Source organism: Aptenodytes patagonicus, chromosome 7 (genome assembly GCF_965638725.1).
Source record: "Aptenodytes patagonicus chromosome 7, bAptPat1.pri.cur, whole genome shotgun sequence".
NCBI classification, from domain to species: domain Eukaryota; kingdom Metazoa; phylum Chordata; class Aves; order Sphenisciformes; family Spheniscidae; genus Aptenodytes; species Aptenodytes patagonicus.
The window spans coordinates 6,326,750-6,347,477 of record NC_134955.1 but is presented as its reverse complement, the minus strand read 5'-3'; the positions used below and the strand labels follow the sequence as shown (position 1 = coordinate 6,347,477).

General features: G+C 36.9%; 1 protein-coding gene across 2 annotated transcripts in view; it reads right to left on the bottom strand.

Annotated features, from left to right (window-relative positions):
• The window catches only part of LUZP2 (leucine zipper protein 2), a 203,816-nt gene that overhangs the window by 34,572 nt on the left and 148,516 nt on the right, over positions 1–20,728 (bottom strand). For both annotated transcript variants that reach the window (XM_076343845.1, XM_076343846.1), the window contains exons 8-9: positions 10,728–10,802; positions 6,494–6,658 (exon numbers count right to left, since the gene is read on the bottom strand). In XM_076343845.1, coding sequence (XP_076199960.1) covers positions 6,494–6,658; positions 10,728–10,802 — 240 coding nt within the window. The remainder of the gene's footprint in view (positions 1–6,493; positions 6,659–10,727; positions 10,803–20,728) is intronic.

Below are 20,728 nucleotides of genomic sequence, written 5' to 3'. Positions count from 1 at the left end.
TTTTAATTACGGTTTTCCAATCCCCGTGCTGAATGCAATGATCTACAGGTGACTGAAACCGCAGGCGTCTGGGATATCTCGTTAGCTCTGGCAGAAGCAAAGTTTCAGGCAACAAAAGTAGAGAAGCGCCGAGGTACCACAGAGGCAGACTTCTTAAGGCTTTAATGGAACACAAATCCATTCACTGCCCTCAACGCTCTTGCTGTTTACTTATAGCTGACCACAGATACTATATATTTTGCCCTTAGGGTCAACCTCTGTTTCCTCTGATAAAGTTATGAGGATACACGTTATTTTTTTTTCCTCAATTGTGAGCACACCATTAGTTTCCAAATAAATCCAAGCACGCCAGGCTATATCTGTATTGGTTTGTATTATCCTGGAGCTCAATTAAATGAAAAGATTTACTCTATATGGTTTTCACAATTACATAGAATTTTCATTTACCATCACAGGAAACAAAACAGACAATTTTTGTTTAAAACCCGTCATTGTTTCAAGTCTAACCTTATATTTTACGATCTTTTAGAAACAGAAACTTTCACAAAGCTGCCTCGGACAACACTGGACCCACTGCTCTCTGAGATCTGAATCTTATTTTATAGGAAAAGAAATAGCTTAATGAGACTGATTTATTATTCTTAAGTTTAAGGAAGGAATAGATGTCAGAAGGGAATACTTAGCTAGACAGAATGAGAGAATAACGCTGAAAAGTAGTAAGTTAGGAGAAATGATGAGGAGTATTTAGCAACAAAGCACAGGAGAAGGAAAGAAAGCAGGAAAATAGAGGAAAAAACCTGACTACTAGAGCCTTTCTCTGCCCTCATGGTCTGAAATACCAGACCGATGCAGAGAATGATTCAGGCAACAGCGAGGAAGTACGCAGGAATGCAAAACTGGAAAAGAACAGACACAAATATTTTACATTTTAATGCTTAGGTTTTCCAAATCCACAAAAACAGAGACTATGTTACCAAAAGACGTATACATATCGTGAATTTCAGATATCCAATTCACTTCACTAATATCTTTTTAAATTCAGCCTAGCATCTTTTATTTTTCAGAAGTCCATTTGCCCATCTTTCAGTCTCTGGAGTGGGGTTACTACACACAAGATTTGAGGTGCTTCCTGGCATAATGCCATAATGCCAGCTTGAAATGTAATGCCTAAAGAGAAGTAACTTCCAGGTTATCTTTTCAGCATGTTATGCAGAGGTCACCCTGAGTAAAGATAATCACACACATTAGAAAAGCTTTCAGCATCTTAATCTTTCCTATAAGGACAAAAATAAGTCCATAATTATATTTGTGTTTTTTCATAGGTTCTTGAGCAAAGAATTTGCAATTGCTTTATTCAAAGGGTCAGAACCTTCATTTATACTGGAATATTATGATAAATTTTATGAACGGTAATAGCTCTGATATTAGAAAACAGAAATTATTTCCTTAAGTAATTTGTTCTGATTTAGGTTTCTTTCTTGACCTACAAAGGGAGAGAGATGAGATGATATATTGCTACGTTCAGCTGGTTAATTTTTCATTAATCTGAAGCTATTCTGTTAGTTTTCTAGGATCTACAAAAACACTCTCAAAAGACAGTTAAAAAAACCTTTGTTCAGTCTTCATAAATATGGATTGGTTCCAACCTATACATTCCAAACATTTCTTCATTCCTTCAAAGTGTGTATGTATATTTTGAAGAAATGCACACACATAACTCTAATGTTTTTCAAATTTCTAGTCAATTATATAATTATAATATCCTACAGTATTATCAGTAATATGATAGTAATTGTATAACTAATATTTAGTACAAATAATTAACTATTATATTATTATTTTACATAAATATTTATATCAATCATTTCTACTTTTGTAGAATGAAACGGATAAGGTCTAGAGCCTAAGAAATATTCTGGCTTCCTAGATAAACCATAGATCCTTTATAAATAGGTTTTTTAAAAAACTTCAAAACCCCTGATGAAATTAGTGAAGAAGCTAAGACTCTTGACACTACGATCATCTTATTTTTTCAGCAGCCTTGCTCTGTGTCTGCAGTAGATGCTCAGTATCTCTGCACTCAGAATAACTGTGAGTTTAAATTTAACCTAAATACATCATTTCTGTTCCAACACAGAAAACTCAGCCTCTTAATTTCCTATATGGCCATTTCAAAATGCTTTTCAGGGCGTACCTTGTTTCTTGACCAACTTTCCAGGCTTGTACTTTCTTTGAACAGCCTCACAAGCTCTCCTCGTTCCTGCTCCAACAAGAACATTTTCTTAGGCTTAATAAAGATAGAAAGTTCCCCAAGCTTACTTTGCTGGAGAATGAATGAAGTACTTCTTTCCAAATAAAAGGAGGATGGCCCACAGTACTTTAGCTTTCCTGAATTTTTACACTGATCAATGTATGCTGGAGTCCACAGTATTCATAATATACGTGAGGCAGAGGCAATGGCTCCTTGCAGCCGTTTTCACCTCAAAAGTGATGCATTTTCTTGTGAGATCTTTAAATCTTTTAAAAATGGAGTGGCAGTTCCCCTTTCAGACTGTGCTATACATTTCTACAGAAGGATTGTTCTCATTCTTATTCAGCCTCTATTTCCTCCATCAGGACTAGTACGCTGAAGTGGCATTCATAGGTGGTCTTTCCACCTACGCTATGTACAATATAGGAGAGGGTGTTATTCTTCACAGTTTGAAATTCATGCGTATTTCCACTCTTAAAATAGTGCAGTTCACAAAATACACAAAAACCACAGGGCATTTATAATGAAGGAATTAACTTGGGGAACACAGGAAGCAATGTTTTTGCATTAGGCAAAAACACTATAGAGCAAACTAGTCACTATTATTCAGGTATCTGTGTCACTGTGTTCCCCATCACCTGTGTATTCAGCCTCGCTACTGGAAATAGACTTTTCTTCTGTTTCACTTCTGATTTTGGTTTGCCATTAATTTTCCACAGTGTTACTAAAGCTCATTTTGTTGCATGTGGAGCACAGGTATCTTTACATTGCACAGCCAAAGATATTTGAAGGAGAGCTATTATTACAATTTTTATTTTTTATAAGGTATAATGTTAACTTTTTTCAGAAAGAGGAATTAAAACAAATGGAGTAAGAATGCATTCCATCTACTAACTCCATATAAATTCAGAGAATTCGTTATGCTGAGATACAGTAAGTGCAGAAAATGCCTCAATAGGAAGTCAGTACCAGTGCTCTGATTCAGATTATACCAACCCACATTTCCCACAGCAGGCAGCCTAGTAAATGTTACAGTTTCCATCCATTAACAATCTCTTTAAATACCCAGGTCCTTAGGCACTCATCTGGAGATTAAAAAGGAAAGCAGAGTTTCAGTCCTCCTCCTTTCTCTTCATTTTTCTCTTTCCTCATCACCTCTGTGATGGGAATGAGGCAAGGAAATTGCTACAACAAAAGCCAGATCCGACAACTCTCAACTAGTTTGGAAGTATTTTCCACTGGCAGAACACAGAATGGTTATTGCTGCGACATTACAGTCCAAAAGAAACTATATAATAAAAATAATTGTCGACAATCCAGAAAGTTAAAGACCTCATAGTTCAGGATTAACGATCAGCCTTCTGGTTAGGCTTGGGTTTAGTTGCTAGTGTCACTGAACTTGTATGCACAGCGCCCTAAATCCATTTGTAATGGTCAATGCTTTCAGCACCAGTATCGGTGTTATGACAGGTAAAATGGTTTTGGTCTGAAATACTAGCGCCAATTCAAATGCTAAATTCCATATTTTACGTTCTTGTACATCGTAAATATTAACTCATTTAAGACAAGTCACAAAACCCACCTCAGACTGATACTGCCTTTGAACACTTTGAGAACTTTTTCTATGATTTAAATGTAAGAATTTCCCATTACTACCCACTCTTCCAAATCACTGAGCTATCCAGAACAACAACTTTTTTGCACTGATTCAGGCACTTCTATGCACTGATCTGCACTGATTTTTTTAAGCCTGGTTTATGCTTCTTTATATCACATTCTCTAGAAAGACCAAAATACCTCACTTAGAAATCAATTCTTAAAATGAACCTTCCCAAGAAATTTGGCAATTTCCTTTCCTAATTATCCTTTCTATACCACGTTCTTGTGTTAAATATTATCTCTAACAAGCACTCAGGTATTATGGTTACCAATTATGAATACAAATATACAACCTACTTATTTGCTTTTTTTTTTTTTTTTAAGCAGGAAGCACCCCAATCCCAAGGATGATTGTCCCCAAGTGATACAGGTATCAGACACCGTATGATGTGCCCTTCAATGGATTTAAAATAAGTTTGACATTATTAGAAAGCAATTTTTAGGCTGGATGAGAATATCTTTGAAATAAGATATTTACCAGACAAATCATCATTTCTTTCCTGAAGGTGAAAATGCTGCTTATCAGACATAAGATGCATAAGTGCTGTTCATCTAAAGTTCCCATTTTTACATACGAAAACATACTTAAGTAATCACACACATTTATAGTCACCTAAAAATACTAGCCTGCTATATCGAAATGCTTATGCAAATCTAATTAAAACAAGAAAGCTATACATCTGTAGTTAGATGGTTTGTAAGAGGAAGAAAAAAACAAGGAAAAAATACATAAGAACGGATGTCATCATAAAAAAAAGCCTTCTATAATACAGCTTAAGTGCAGAGGGTATAATTCTGGACTGACTATGATTCTTTGACAACCTATTTCACAGTAGCAGATCTCAGTGGTTTTATAATCACAGATAATGCACAGATTTATAATAATGAGGTGTCAATGTGTGGAAGAAGAGGATTGCAGACCATTATTTTCTCAGACATTTTCATGGCATATGCCAAGTGCAGAGAAATGTGAGCAATGTCTATTAAAGAGGCAGTATAACTAATCCAGGCACTTTTGGACACAGAGGACTACATGCTGCTTCTCAAAAGACGGGAGCACGGAAATACTGATACATTTTACAAACAGGAACATTAAACACAAAATCTGTACGATCACGGAAAAAAGAAGGAAGACTATTCTGTGTTTCAGTCAAATATCAAACATCTAATTCTAATCTCTACACTGCATTCCCCTTTCCTTCGTTGCACTCCAGTAACACCTGTAAAACCAAGGAGACCTCAAATGCTTCAAAGGCTCTGACCCTATGCCAATCTTCAACACAGGCAGAGCGGCTTGTTGGGCCTTACCCTTCAATACACCTATGCTTTCATGACAGAGGCACAAACACTTCCAACCTGAAGAGAAAGACAATAAGACCAAGATAGACAATTCTACAGCCACATTAATTAGGAGAAATGTGCTCCTGAGATCCCAGAGTGAAGCTCAGTCTACATGACCTACAAAAGAAGTGTCCACTCTCTTGCAGAACATAGAACCAGTGATCTTAATCTAAATTAGCACTAATATCCCCATGTGCTGCTATTAATTAATACAGTGCTTTGTTTCCAGAGGTAATAATTTTTGGGAATGAAGGTTTCTTCCTATAAAAGAGTTATTAAGGAACCGACAATCATTATTGTAAGAGTAGCAATGTGAGATCCAGTTTTATAATTATATTCTGCTTTCCGAAATTATATTTCAATTTTAATTACATACAGAAAGATCACTAATTTTCGGCTTCAGCCTCTGTACTAATAGCGAATACCAACAGCTGCCATATAAAAATTACAAACTGACTATGGGTTAGCAATTCCTATTCATATTTCAGGAAAGAGTTTTGGAATTTAAGGAGGACATTGAAGTGTCCTTCAGTCATTCTTCTGTAAAACTTCCTTTTTAACTGAAATCACAGATTTCTTCCAGATCTATTGAATCAGTTGAATACATGAGCAAAATGCAACCCTGGAGATGAAAATTATCAGGACAGTTGTTAATCACTGTAAATCTTGACTGTATTAAAATGCTTGACTCTATTGAACCAAAACACTTTTCATCAACTTTTTTGTCTCATGCTTTCTCCTAAACTGCCCTTCCCATCTTGCATGACCGGAATATTCACTATGGCCTATCATCAATTCCATAGATCTCTTCTAGCAAATTTGATTTGGGTGTCCCAGACTATTTTATGTTTTCATATCAGCCTTTTTCACTAAAAAAAACCACGATAAGCAAAAACCGTCTTACTGTTTAGTGCTATATTACCACAAACTCACTATCAGTGCCTGACAGGTAAGTAATCCTATGAATTAGCATCCTCACTTATTTTAGGTGTAAATCCATCTTCCTTGTAGATTTGTTATGCAGACATGGTCCATTTAGCAAGTGATAGACAAAATTTTGTTCCTCAGCAAAAAAAGTAGCTGCTTCCCAATTTTACCAGTTTATTGACATCAGAAACAGGCTTAGAATTATCCTCAAAATTCATCCTAATCTTTCAATGAATTTAAAATCCTCCTTAGTTCCAGTTTGATGCTCTTACAGGACAAACTTTCAAAGTTGTTTAAAAAAAAGAGAAACCATACCTTGGCGCTTGTCACTTGAAATGGAACTTTTGAGCCCTTTGTAACTGGGGATGTCAGCTTCTCAGCCGGTTTTGAAGGGATAAGATTCCTAGCGGGAGGCTGATTGTGCAGTACGGAAGACAGGCAAAGCTGCACGGTCTCCTTCAGAGCTTTCAGCTGGGACTCCTGGGGAAAACAAGAAATCGTCAGTTCTCTAAGATGTGTTATTATGAACGGAATTGCTTGCTTTCTCTCTCTGCGTTAAACCAAACATTTATGAGCAGCTGCTGATTTTTCTTATTAAAGGAAGAAATTAAGGTTGTTTAAAGCAGTTTTTTTAAATGGTTAGGTTACTGTGCATCACACACCAAACTGCCTAGAAAGGCATTGCACTCTTCCCTTTCCTCCATGCAGTTTTATCCCCATTGGTTACTGCAAAAAATTATTAAATAGTATTTTATCTGAAAAGAAACAAAAATACAATCTACCAAATATCATACAGTCTCCAGACTTTTACATGTAAGAGTTACAGAGAAGTAAACATTCACAAGTATTGCAGACATAGACTTTGCATGGAATTTTGTTTAAAACATTCAGAATAATTGGTATTTTTCCACAGGTTATAAAGATTGGTTTTAATCCAACAAAGATGACTTCCCTCATGAGCATATTGCGCTGTTGCAGCGTACAGCAAACAAACCATATGTCTTTTCATCTGTTAAGAATATGATTGTCCAGATCCATTACTGTCCATCAAGGCAAACTAAAACTTTTAAGTGGTGAAGTGCTTGCAACTCATGTTAGAACACCGCTATGTTACTCACAGAAATACAGATAGATGTATTAATGAAAATAGCAGTCTGTCACTGAAATAAGCTGAGACAGTAAGAACAGTGAGATAACTACAGCTCTGAGGAAATGTCATTTTAAATCTTTGCTCCATCACAGCAAGACACTTGGAGTCAAATGTTAGATATTGAGGCAACTTCCTTATACTCATTCCAGGGGGAGTTAGGCAGCATTTGGCCTTAAAAAACCATCTCGCTCTTCTTCCTTATATTAAGAACGCGCCTATAAATACAGGCTACATCAGCACATTTCAATCTTCAAAAATTTTTTTGAAGATACACAAATCAAGCTATACCATGGCAAAAGTTGATGGAAAATATATGTATAAGTAACATTACATACTACATGTGTGAAATATTACATATACAATATAAAAATATTTCACAGTTATACAAATTCTAAGCAATGGCATTCGGCATACACCACCTTGCTTAAGTTTATTTGCTAAACAAGTATTTTTTAGAACCCGACAAATATTCCATGTTTTACATCAGATAAACTTCCCCTGAACTGGAACCAGGGAATGTCTCTCATAACTGGGAAAGATCTGAGTGTTTCTTTAAAAATAAACAAACAAAAACAGTTAGTAGGGTACATTTCAATGGTAGGATCAAAGACAACCATAAAGACTATTAATGCACAGCACAATAAGGAAAATCAAAGAAATGAGAGATGGAATGGAGTTTGGTTTGTTTGCATACAAAATTGAATGTCTTTCCCTTAAGGTGCGTGCAGTGAGGAGGAATGATAGATTAACATCAAAGAGGACAGCACTTTGTATGAATTACTTATTAAAATGTATGAACCTTGAGTCAGACCGATATGTCTCTGACCTAATGGCAACGTGAAAGGGAAAGGATTACTTTATCCATCTGACTCAGGGATCTTTTAATTTCTAATTGACAACAGAAGATCTTAGCATACTTCTTTTCATGTAATATGTCTTTTCCCCTACCTTTTCAAGAAGTGACTGCACAGAGAACATAAATCACTATCTGACATAGTCAAAATAAGCTCAGACACCAAACTGGCAGAGGTAGCAGACTAGGTAAATTTGCTTGAAGATACGGACTCAGCCATTGTAGCCCTACGTGACCCTAGTGCTCCCTGCCAATCACAATGATGTGAAACCACACTCCTCCTGTCCAGAAATCCCTCTGATAATTTCTTGTCCTCTCATCTCCCACCCCTGCCATCCAGTGCTTGTTCTGCCTTGGCTACGGCCAGCCATTTTGCCATTCCAAAGGTAAAAGCAGAACAGGTTATTTTGTTTTCATGCTGTGGGTAGCAAAATTCAATTTTGACTTTGCTGATAGGAGATGTATAAATGGGCAGCACGAGCGTACAACTTAAGGAAACACTATTGGAACCAGGGATGCCGTTTGACAAAGTTCTCAATAACCTAGCATAGATGTGAATGTGGTCAAAATAGGCTGCTTGCTGGTCAAAATACTGCCAATATATGGTGCATGCCTTCAGATTTCCCAGATCTGTTTATACTCTTGTCGTGTGGTTGGATTCAATATAGTATAATTTGGGCTGTGGTAATGCAAAAAATTGTCAGTCATCCAAGGGTCCATCACAGGAACTAGAAAAGTGCTGTGGTGTAAATAGACTTCTGAGAGACACTAAGTCCACTGTCAGCACAAACTAATATTTAATAGAAAAGTCTGATAACCTCCCAAAAGAAAAATACAAGTTAATGCCTATTTATAGGCACAGTTTGAGATTCAATCACTCAATTATTCATTTCAAATACAGCTCACGTTCCAAAAACGCACATTGCTTTACACATTGCTTCCATTCCAGTTACACATTGCTTAGCTGAAACTGTGCTACCATTGTCAAAACAGTTAAGGCCATAGTCCTCACTGAAGACATGGATGGACCATTGGCCGTCTCTAACTCTTTTCAATTCATAGTTCATACAGAAAAGCTCTTAACCAGGGGAAAAAGCTACCTACAACTTAAATGGTCTTATTACTCTGCAGTTAGAGCTAGTCAAACACAGATATTTCTAGTCTCATAAAACCGTCTCACAGTTCTCACTGGCATGAACTTTGTCTTTTTCCTTGATTTGCACTGCTTTTTTTACTCCTGCTTGCCATTTCCACTGCACTTTTGCAGCATGGAAGCAATGATGCCATCCAAAGACCTTCTTGATGATGATTTGCAAGAAGATGACACCGGGCTTCTGGTAAGCCTATAGAACCATAACTGAGCCCTAAATTAAAATTCTATAATATTTAATAGGAAAGAAACAGAGAGTCAGAGAAGTCAGTTGGGTGCGCTGCAAATCCCCTTTTGATTTGCAGACAGAATTCCTTAATAGCATTCTCATTAAAAGTTCCTGATGTCAAATATTCTTTGCTTTCTCCTTCACAACTGTCTGCATTGTAATGAATAACTGCATTTAGAAGGTATTTATGACACGCATTGCTCTCTTGCCATTGGCACAGACAGTATATTGGCACTAGTGAGAGACCATGTTTGAGAATGTTATACGAGCAAAGAAGGAACATGCTTAATTTTTAAATTAATATGTGGAGCAGTTCAGTTTAGTGTACTAACAAGAAACACATGATATATCACCAGATGCGCACACAAGTTTGAATAATGCTACCGTGAGCATTGCTTACATAGATGACATTTTGCAACACTGGATGGAAATCCTCACTCAAGAGGATGATTTCAGTGATTGCAGTCTGGAAGATTAAAGAAAAATGCTTTTAGTGCAAGGGGCGTACTTTTTCTAAAATGTCTAATGGAACCTGAAAATAATAGAAAACCAAACCAAAAAAGTAGTATTTGATAGCATACTGAAGTTTTTTCCTTTCTGATAAACTGCTTCCCTATTGCACGATATTTTCTTCCCAGCTACCCTAAATCTAGAAGAAAGTTCCCCTGTTGCACAGCTGACAGGAGTGAACGTGTCCTGCTTTGTCCCCTTCCTGGGATTCCCCACAGCCTCCCTGACACGAGTGGGCACCTCTGCCCAAAGAAGAGTTAGCTCTGCCACATCAGATCCACCCTAACAAGAGACTGACCCATTTCTATACTGCATCCTACTTGGAGCTATGACTACACTTCAGATAAAAGTCATATCGGTTACAGGCACATTCTTGTTAGTGTACTTTTGCACATAAAGAATTGTATAGCATTTGGTTTTCTGTGGGTTTTTGAGATGTTTCTAATTTGGTTGCGCTCCTCTTAAATAACTTTGCAGTTGTACTTAACTTCATGCATCATAATTAGTTCCACTGACTTCGGTAGCATTACACCCAGGTACACACAATTAAGTATGCATCTAAATCTTTGCAAGACTTTCATTTGGTTTTGTCAAATTGCACTGAAACATTCACAGCTGACAGAGACAAACATGCTTACATTACGTTACACTTCTTACTTTGTCAAGGGCTGCCTTTTCCAATTCATCTTTTGCAACTGCTAGTTTTTGCTCCAGATCTGTGAGCTGTTGTGCCTGTGGGAATAAAGAAGAACAAACTGATGTAATCTACAATGCATTTTTTTCCCCCATAATTTTTCATGCAGTGCCTGTGAGAGAGGAAAGGATATAAATTTTAAAAGTAATATATATGAATTGGGTCAGAATTACTTGCAAAAAGACCAGGCCTCAAGGGATTTTTTTTTTCCTGAGAAAAAGTGTATTTTTATGTGGGAACTGGGCTCAAATCTGCTCCATTTATGTGGATGAAAGTTTACTCTAATTTCAATGTCAGCAGCAAGAACAATTCCATACTATACAGTATTTAGAGTTATGCTATAATATCCTTCTGGAAAATTCAAAGTATCCAAACAGTTTATTATTTTGTTTATTTATCTGACTTCCTTTTGTAATCTGAAATACTGTTTTGTAGTTTTAAACATTGAGATGCTAACATTAACGTAACTTGGCATAAACAGAGAAATTAGAGAACACCCAAACGCTCACGCATGCAGACATCTTATGAAATGCTACTGTCTGCTGGTATACAAGAGGTTAACTCCAGCTTCGTTTCTCCATCTCCTTCCCTAGAGATAGGAAAGGCAAATTCACAAGAATAGCTAGTTATGCAACTACACAGTGAGAAAGCATTTGGGGAGATTTGCATTTGAAGGCAGGGTCAGGCAAGCAGTCTGCACCCTATGTGGAAGGAGTGTTGGCTTTTTGTATGACATAACCTTATTCTCCTGCAAGTCCTTCTGGAGGAGATCTGGCCTTTACAATGTATATGCAATGTATTGAGTGTTCAGGAGATGCTTTTAAATCCTCAGTAACTAAAGATAATGATTTTCTCTCCCCTTCCCTAGAAGCTAGATACACTCAAACAGACTGCTTACTTCAGGGAAATATATTCTCTGCAAAAACTTTCCATTTTAGGGAAGCAGGAGCTCCCAGATTCCTGCAGTTCTCGTCCCCATCATTAATAGCACATTACTATGCAACCAAAAGGAATAAAGTACAGTTTTCTTTTCTGTTGTATTTGCAAAAACTGCCCAGTAGTTGTTTTCCCTGTTTATGAAAGGAACCATAGAGAAAGACACTGAGGTAACCAGTTATCCTCTCTCTCTGAAATTCTGATTAGATAATGCACATTTTGTGCATGCAGAACAATTGGATCAAGTTCTCATTTCTCAGTTAGAAAGCAACACATTTGAATTTTGACCAAATATTTGCAAGCACCCTTTCCCTCAGCACCACCCCATGCTCACCAGGTTTCCGAAGTTCATCCCCAGCCAGATACCAGTTTCTTGCCAGGCTTTTCAAGGCTCTGCTGACTGTAGCATAGCTTAATGTATAGCCACGCAACATAAATGCTGTTTAGCATAAACCCCACAAAACACGGTTAACTCGGTCTCTGTGTTGGGGCAATGACAGCACTTCCAGCACATATCATAGCCGACGTGTATTAGCTTAGGGAAGCCCATATTCCTCAGCAGACACCTCAAGTGATGTTTATTAGCATTAGGCATAGGCTGTACTGGCTGATAAAATGACAAAAAGCCTGGCATTCCCAGTTCCCCGCTCATGTAAAGAACTACTTAGCCGCATTTTAAAACAGGATTAGGCATTTATCTGCAGATTTATCAGAGTAGCCACAGTTTCATTAGTCAAAACTATGTATGATTAGGCAATCTTGCTTCAAAGCAGAAGTCAACTGCTTGCTCAGAGGCGGGGCAGTCTCTTGTGAACGCAGTCCCTAATTTCCACTGCATCACGTTTCTTAGACCCGATACCAGTCACTACCACACACACCACACACAGTTCAGACCACTGGTTTGGTTCCTCAGTCTGGCAACAGAGCATCCAACACAGAAAGAATCCTTCCATTTCATTAGAATTTGCAAAATTTAACTGGACTTATGACTGACTTCTTAAAGAAAAAACTTACTAACATATAAGAATTTTTCTAGAGTTCAGTAACATTTGCATTTGTTACTATAGTACATAATATCACTCACAATAAAAATGGTCCCAGTCAATGTTTGAAAGACTGAACATTAAGCTTGGCTCTACCTGAGGCAGAGACAGTTCTCATTAGATACTAGAACTAGACCGAGTAATTTCTCACTTATTAAACTATTTTTACAGTACATTTATAAAAATTAATACATTTTAAATTAATAAGAGCTGAGATTTGAAAACCAGTATATATAATTAAATAATTTAAATTGCCATTAAAAGAGAAATTATACAAAATAATGTTTACATGATAAATGAGAGGCCAGGGTGGCATCTCTGACGGCGTGCATTGCTAAAGGATTAGAATCGCATGGAAGATGATGGATTGCCACGTGGTGTGGGCCAGACAACTAGGCAACTTCTCCATTCAGCACCATCTGTGTTACAGCTTAAATCAGTGGAATACCAGAGCCAAAGTTATGAACTTCAGGATGTCTGGTTTTCTTCAACACATGCATTATGTAGGCATCTGAAAATCTGGGTAGTTGATAGGAAGCAGGTAATGATGGTTACAGGTGACTGCTGCTTCTTTCCTTCCAGGGGAATGTCTGGTGCTATATAATACATTGGACTCAATGAAACTGGAAACTGCAACCATATCAAAAATCAAGTTGGAGGAAAAGTGTTCAATTTCTTCAATTGCTGCCTGCCATTAGAAAGAATTAATTAATCTAACATATTGTCATAACACCGCTCACATCAAGTAAAACATTTTCAGTTCATGGTGAAAAGGTGTTCTTCCAAAGGACAGGCTCACATGTATCCATAAAGTCTTTCTGAATGCATCATTTATCAAGCCTTATCTTTATTTTTGGTAATATTGTCATATCTTGATGGACTAACTTTTTCCTGTAACTTTCATGTATATTTATTTTATTTCACAGATTACTGAGCCAATAGGCCAGTGATATCAATCCAACTGACATCAAGTGAGACTAAAATCCTGGCATTAAAAAAGCATTTTTGATGAACCACTCATTTGAAAGTAGTGATATTTATCCCAAAACTGAAGAATAATCAATTTTTTTTCTGAAAATTTTTTTCTATCAAGGCTGAATTCATATTGCAATACTTTCACTGCTGTTTTAATTTAGAAGTTTTTTAAGGAGCCTAATTCAATTAATGTGGCTTGGATACTGAATAAAGAAAAAGGACAAAATACCAGTAGGACTACACAAGCCCAATTCTGATGAGTAAAGTGCCTTTAAAAAGCATAGCCTGGAAAAACTTAAAAATGCTAAGTTTCTCTTAGGCATTCTTGTAGAATAGGGTCTTACGGAGGAAACAGTGAGATAAATCATTTTTTCATCCTCTGAAAGACTGCACTAAGCAATTACTGTCAGTGAAGTACACTTTTCTAACTCACTTAAATGAATGTACTTACCTTTAGTCATTGTGGATTACATTACACAAAATGCCCATATTTAAATTCTTCCAGGCATAAGTATAGAAAGCAAAGAGAAAAGACTAGTCTGATTTCAAGTAGACAGAGAGAAATCCAAATTGACATAGAATTTTTTATAACGAGTAATTCAGACTGGAGAGAATTTCTGCATATAAATAAAAAAAGAGAAGGCAATGCCTGCATGCTTTTGGGATGATGACTTTGAACGTTCAAGAATTTATAGATATCATATCAATATAATATCGGTAGGTGAGATGTTCATGTTCCTCAAAGTCACACGAAACCAACAAAACAGGGGGGTGAGAGGGTAGTTTTGTAATCTGAAAAACAGTGGCTAGAAGCTTTACACTTCTCAGACTTCCTTAGTCACATGAGAAGGAAAAGAACATTCACTAGTGGTCTTTTTTGTACCTTTGGAGAAGTTATACCTTTTGTTTGTTCTAAAAAATTAATCCTTGCAATGATCTTTCTTGGGACAAACATACCCACGTAAATACAATGAATAAATTACTGTTGGATTATGTGTTGTTGATAACAATGTGGTACTTTACAAATAAGTTCCAAATACAGCTCCTTTAAGTGTTCTTGTTGGTATTTTATCCTGAAACGGCAGATCTAAACTTTCTGCCCAAACCTGGCTACTCCATAGGCTTTTCCACAGACATCTCCTCCAAGTCCTCCCATTTCTTCTCAGGAGTCAGACAGAACCTAAAGCTTCTCACCCATGAAGTGAGTTTTTTCCTGAAAGGCTTCTCCTGAAGGTACAGGTCAGCAAAACCAGGCTGTGATCCTATTTCTGTGTATGATTTAACAAACCAAATAACACAATGACTTGTTGAAAAAAAAAAATCCTATTTCCTTCTGAGAAGTGGCAGAAACAGGACCCCGTAGCACGATCAAACACTGCGTGTGCTGCATGGGTCAGAGGGAGGACAGAGGGAGTGGTGCCCATCTTAACATTTCAGTCTTATTTGATCCCAGTTCTATTCCATGGTAATAGCGGGATATGAATTCCACCCCAGAACAATTAAGGGTTTAGGTTCAGGACAGGTGGGTGACGGGGGCTGCACAGCTGTACAGCTATTACAAATACTGCAAGTTTGTTGGCGCAGCCAAAAAGAATGTGTTTTAGAAGCCTTTTTAGCATTTCTTTCCCAGAAACTTTATAGAGCATGTCCACATGGAATATAAATATACAGTGATGGCTTTTGCTGTTGCTGGGTTTCTTGTGTGGTGTGTTTTGTTGTTTTTTTTTTTTTTTTTTTTAAACTTGTAACTGCTTAAAATACTCAGGAAAAGAAATTACTCCATTCCCTTTCTTCTCCTTATACAAAATTTCAAAGGGGTTTTTTTGCCAGAAAAGGCTAGGTTATGGCTTCACATTAGAAGGATTACTCACACGTGCAGAGATAAGCATAGTCATGACGGGGTTTTCTTCACTTCAAGACAAGATAAATGGGGATTTTATTTGGTTATTACAAAACTTTGAAAGACTTACTGTATTTCATAACAAGGATTGCTGTTTATCGAGGACAAAATTATCACACATTCTGCTTAATTAGAAAACATGATTGACTAACTGATGTTTAATCACACGTTAAATAGATTGGATATTCTGAATTCCATTTTCTCCTGCATAAGCCTTAAATAAATGTTGAAGTAAATATTTTTTTTTTCTGTACAACTTTTTATTTTAAAGTTGATTATATTTTCTAACTAAGACAACTTTTTAATTAGAAACCACTCAACTGGAAATTTAAATAAATTATCTGGTAAACAGTATTCTACTGTTCTTATTCTGAAAAACAGAGACTTGTGCTTCTAAATTGTACTGTTTACTGTAGCACAAGGTGTTAAATGTAACCGAGAATAACACTTTTTGGCAGCTATTCCATTTAATCAGACGTGCAGCAAAAACCAGACGTTCAGCAACATCTGTATTATATTTCAAGCACTTACAACAAGAAGAAAAGTCAGTTAAAAACATCATTTCTGCAAAGTCTCACAGCTTGTACATTTTCTTAATGCTCATTACTGCCACAATGCTTTTATCTCTCATTTGTGACTACTGTGGATGTACATTAAAAAAAGGAAATAAGACCTTTGTGCTTTTTTATTAGCTGAAATTTCACTTTTCCTTCCCCAACCCTCATGCTTTTCCTTCACATAAAACTCGTTACAATGAAAGCAAAATAGCAGTTCGCTAGGATTTTAATAAAGTACTCAACCTCTAACTACAGGAAAATAACTGTTTCTCTGCAGAAACATGCTCAGACGATGCGTACAAAGAGAAAAGCCACAACACCCACCTTTGTGCCTGGTCTGCCTTTTTATCTCCCGTAGGGGATTTTCCTCCCTTCAGATTAGGCCAGAGTGCCTTAGGTTTTAGCCACAGTTGTTATTTCTGATGGATAACTGATCCACATGATTACAACAACCTGCTGCTCTTTCTTTTCTAAGTCAGTCTTCTTTAAAAAATTGTATTGCTTATTTTGGCAGTAAGAGAACAAACACTGAGGGGGTAAGCGTTTTAAAATTCATGTTAGGCATACCAGAATGCTCTACACCTCTGTCAGTAGTGCACTGGAAACATTTACTTCCTCTTTTTTTGCGGGATGATTACTTCATGTCTTGCCCAAAGCTTCAACTTTTTGGTTTGGGGGCTTCTTTCTAAGATTTGACCATTCCAGTCAAGAGCATAATTCAGCCAGGAAAATACAAAACAAAGAAAACAGAACTAGTATATCTGGCAATATCACCTAACTTAAAAGTGTTTGTCAAGAGATAACTATCTTAAAACTTCCAATTTCAAAAAGATTGCCTCATATTCAGCTGATGAATGAAGTAAAATCTAAAACATCCAACACATACAGCATTCATTAACACCGGCATATTCATTATTGCAAAGCGGCTCCAAATCAGCCAACAACGAGTAATACAGAAATCTCAAAACCCCTCCCAAAATGCAGATTAAATTTATTGTATTTATTTTGGGAATTTCATGCTGCAGATCATCATGTAGATGGCTCTGAATTTGCTGTCAGCAACATCCCAGAAAACAGGATCAAGCAAGGGGGAGACTAAGTGATGCAGAACTATCCTCTCAAATCATTTTTATTTCAGTCTGATTTAGAACAAATGTCGAGGTATTCAAAATTGCCTCTGTTAGGAAGCGCACCCAATTTAGGACATACATGTCAATGTGCTCCAGACGTTCATTGCCTGGAGCCTGGTGATCTTCCAAGCGGTCACCCCGCAGCATGGTTCATCGAGGAGCCCCAGGGCTAGGAGAGCGGCTGGTTCTGGATTTCAACGTGTGCCAGGTGCCACCAAAGACCTGGTGCCCAAGGCACCACCTTAGCTGCTCCTCCGGCCTCTCCGGTTCCAGGGAAAGCCAATGCGCATGGGCGCTGTGGCTGGCGCCTGCTCTTTGTTTTCACAATTTGTCATGTTTGTGTCTGACCATTCCCTCACTTAATGCACAGAGGCTGACGGCACATCATGTCCCGATTTCCTCGGCCTAAAAAGTTTTCGGTTCTAATATTTTAGAAAAAGACATTTTTCTTGGCAATTTCTATAGCACCTACCACTGCAGAAGTTTAAATGTTGATGAAAAATTATTGTGCCCAAACAGTAGCTCTCAAAGTGTACTTCTGGCATCGGCATTACTCATCCAACATCCTGCCCCCTTTTGACATGTAACACACATGGATCCAGGTCCACAGTTTTCATAGGAAACATTCCCTCTTTTTCTTGCTACATGCTTACACAAGATGAGGCTTTGACTCATCTTTCAGCTTCTTATATGTCTTTCCCTCAGTCCTATTTTTTCTCTGATCTTTGGGCAGTTTGAAATTTTTCAATACTTTACATGACAAAGTTTTTAATTTTTTCAACCCTACTGGGCACACTCAAAATCATTATTATAATTAAACCATTTGGAAAACGTCAGTCAAAGTCTCAATCAATTTCAATTTGATAACAATAGTAAACCTCTCCTCATTTTAGCGGGAGCTGGACCAGGTCTGTAAGCTGACTGAATAGCTGTACGCTGCCAGTTAAACGTGGAGCTGCTGCTGCTAGATTTAAGTAACCTTGTCTCACGCTGGCTGTTGGCTAGCCTTGTCTCACACAGTAACTCAGACCAGCTATTTAAGACTGCATTACCATCTAATGCAAGTCCACGTCCATATCCTTAAGGCCATATCCTCATCAGGGCCATACAGAAACTTTTTTAATTGGATTTTTCAGTTCATTAAAAATGTTACAACAGTTTTTCATGCTCAAAACTGTGTTGTAAAAAATGTACTGGCAATAAACTAATAGATCTGAATTACTAAACAATATACGCATTTCGCAAATATGTAATTGCCAAAACTGCATGAAACCATGAAAAAAATAGAATAGTAGAAGGAGATTTGTTTCAATAAGGACATCAATGAATTATGTTAATATATAATCCAATGTCCTTACTGGGAAGTATGTATGATGACATCCCTCCACCTTCTTGTATGTCACTTATCTCTTTATATTAAAAAAATTCCCATGTCTGCAAACAGCTTCTAAGTATTTTTCAGCAGCCAATTCTGTCTAGATCTTCAGACCCCTCCTGTGATGCTAACATAATGTGCTAACAATAACACATTACTATGTTTATAATATCATCGCAACAATATACAAAAATGCTAAAATATGGCATTTGAAATGGAAAATATGCACCAGCAAAAAGATGCCAAGATAAACAGTGACATCTACTTCCTAAGCAAAACACACATAATCTAGATAAGACTTTCTTCATATGTTTGTGTCAATGTTGTGAAAATACACTGTACAACCATTCAGGGGGAAAAAAAAAAATCTTGCCTACTACAAAAGAAATCAAATTTAAGGGAAAAAAAAAAAAAAATTGTGCTTCATGAAAACAAGTACTCACTTACCATGCAGTGATAAAAGACCATGTAACAGAAGATGAGGAAATGGTCCCTATCCTATATTATCTCAACAGGATCGCTATCTGAAAAGTAATCATGCCATCTCTTACCACCCAAACATCAACCACAGTTATTTATGCAACAGCCCTAATATATTTTATAAAAATCAACTAAGCAAATTTCAATTTTCTGTCTCTCCCAGGGGCCTCAGCTTCTATTGAGAAAAACAACTCAATAATGTTCTGCCTTAAAGCATTTTTCTACATCCAATAAGCAGCCAGATCTAATCACAAATAATTGATAACCCGATAACCAAAATTATACATCCAACAGTAGGCAACATCCAACTACCTATCTAAAAGTCTACAGACATATTGACTTGATCAAGGAAAAAAAAAAATCCCAAAGTGAATAATCAACAAAAGCATTATAAACCCAACCAAACAGACAAAAAAAAAGCATCATAAGCCTTCTCACTTGGAAAGAAAAAAATAAATCTAGCAGTTTCTAAGCCTGAACTACCACATGCAGCAAGAGCTATAGGGATCCTAAACCAGGAAGACTAAGTCCAACGCTCATTATACTACAGAGCAGAAATGCCTCAAGGAAGACCGCACAGTCCCTTATCTTAGGACTCAAAGAAAACATCAATTCTCACTCATGACGTAAACCCATAAAAACCCTGCACAGCCTACCCCATCAGTCATCCACCTCAGGATGCGACTTGCTAGATTCACCAGCAAAAAAAAACCTGGCACATAGTTCATATTTAATCCTATTATTCTCAAAACAGCAAAAATTGAATTCTGTAAAATTACTGCATTCTAGAAATTCACACATAAATAGAATCATCTTCACATAACAACAACTTTTAACATGAGTAAAATCTACACTATACTTTCATTCCCTCAGCCATCAATGCAATTGCTTTGAGGAATATACTTACAGTTTTCTTCCTGCCATCCTGATGACTTTCGACAAACAAGGATACACCTTGAAGAAAACACACCTATTTTCAAGCAAGTCATCAAAGTAATAGCTGTACATATCACACTGCAGCATGAAAATTCAGCTCTCCCTAGCAACGTGCTCCTGGCTGTCATACATCACCAGATACAGCAACTTCTGTGAAAGAGCATTAATTACCGATTAAGCTATTAAACATATAACTTTACTGATTTTGTAATTACCTTGCACTGCAAATGCTTTGAAAGAAAAATGTCATCAGTCTTTTTATCTGGCTTTGCACAAACCAATGTATACAAATGGAACCAGAGCATGAAATGCAAACCACTCTAAGTTCTGGGTTTGTAGACAACCTGATCTGCACGTATAACCACCAAATCACTGGATCCATAACTCACAAATGTTTAGTCATATTAGCACAAAGACGGTAAGTCCTGAGCTAAAGATGAAGAAAAGCATTTTGCAGTACTTGCAGCTATGATGTTGTCTCCTACACTCAAAGACCTTTTCTACAAGAGAACAAATCATAGTTTGAAATAATTACTCAAAATGGGGCAAATTCCATATGCTATCTGTGATGCAAAGTATTATTTAAGCCTTTCTTCCCCAAATTATTTTAATTTTTTTTTGCTGGGTTGATA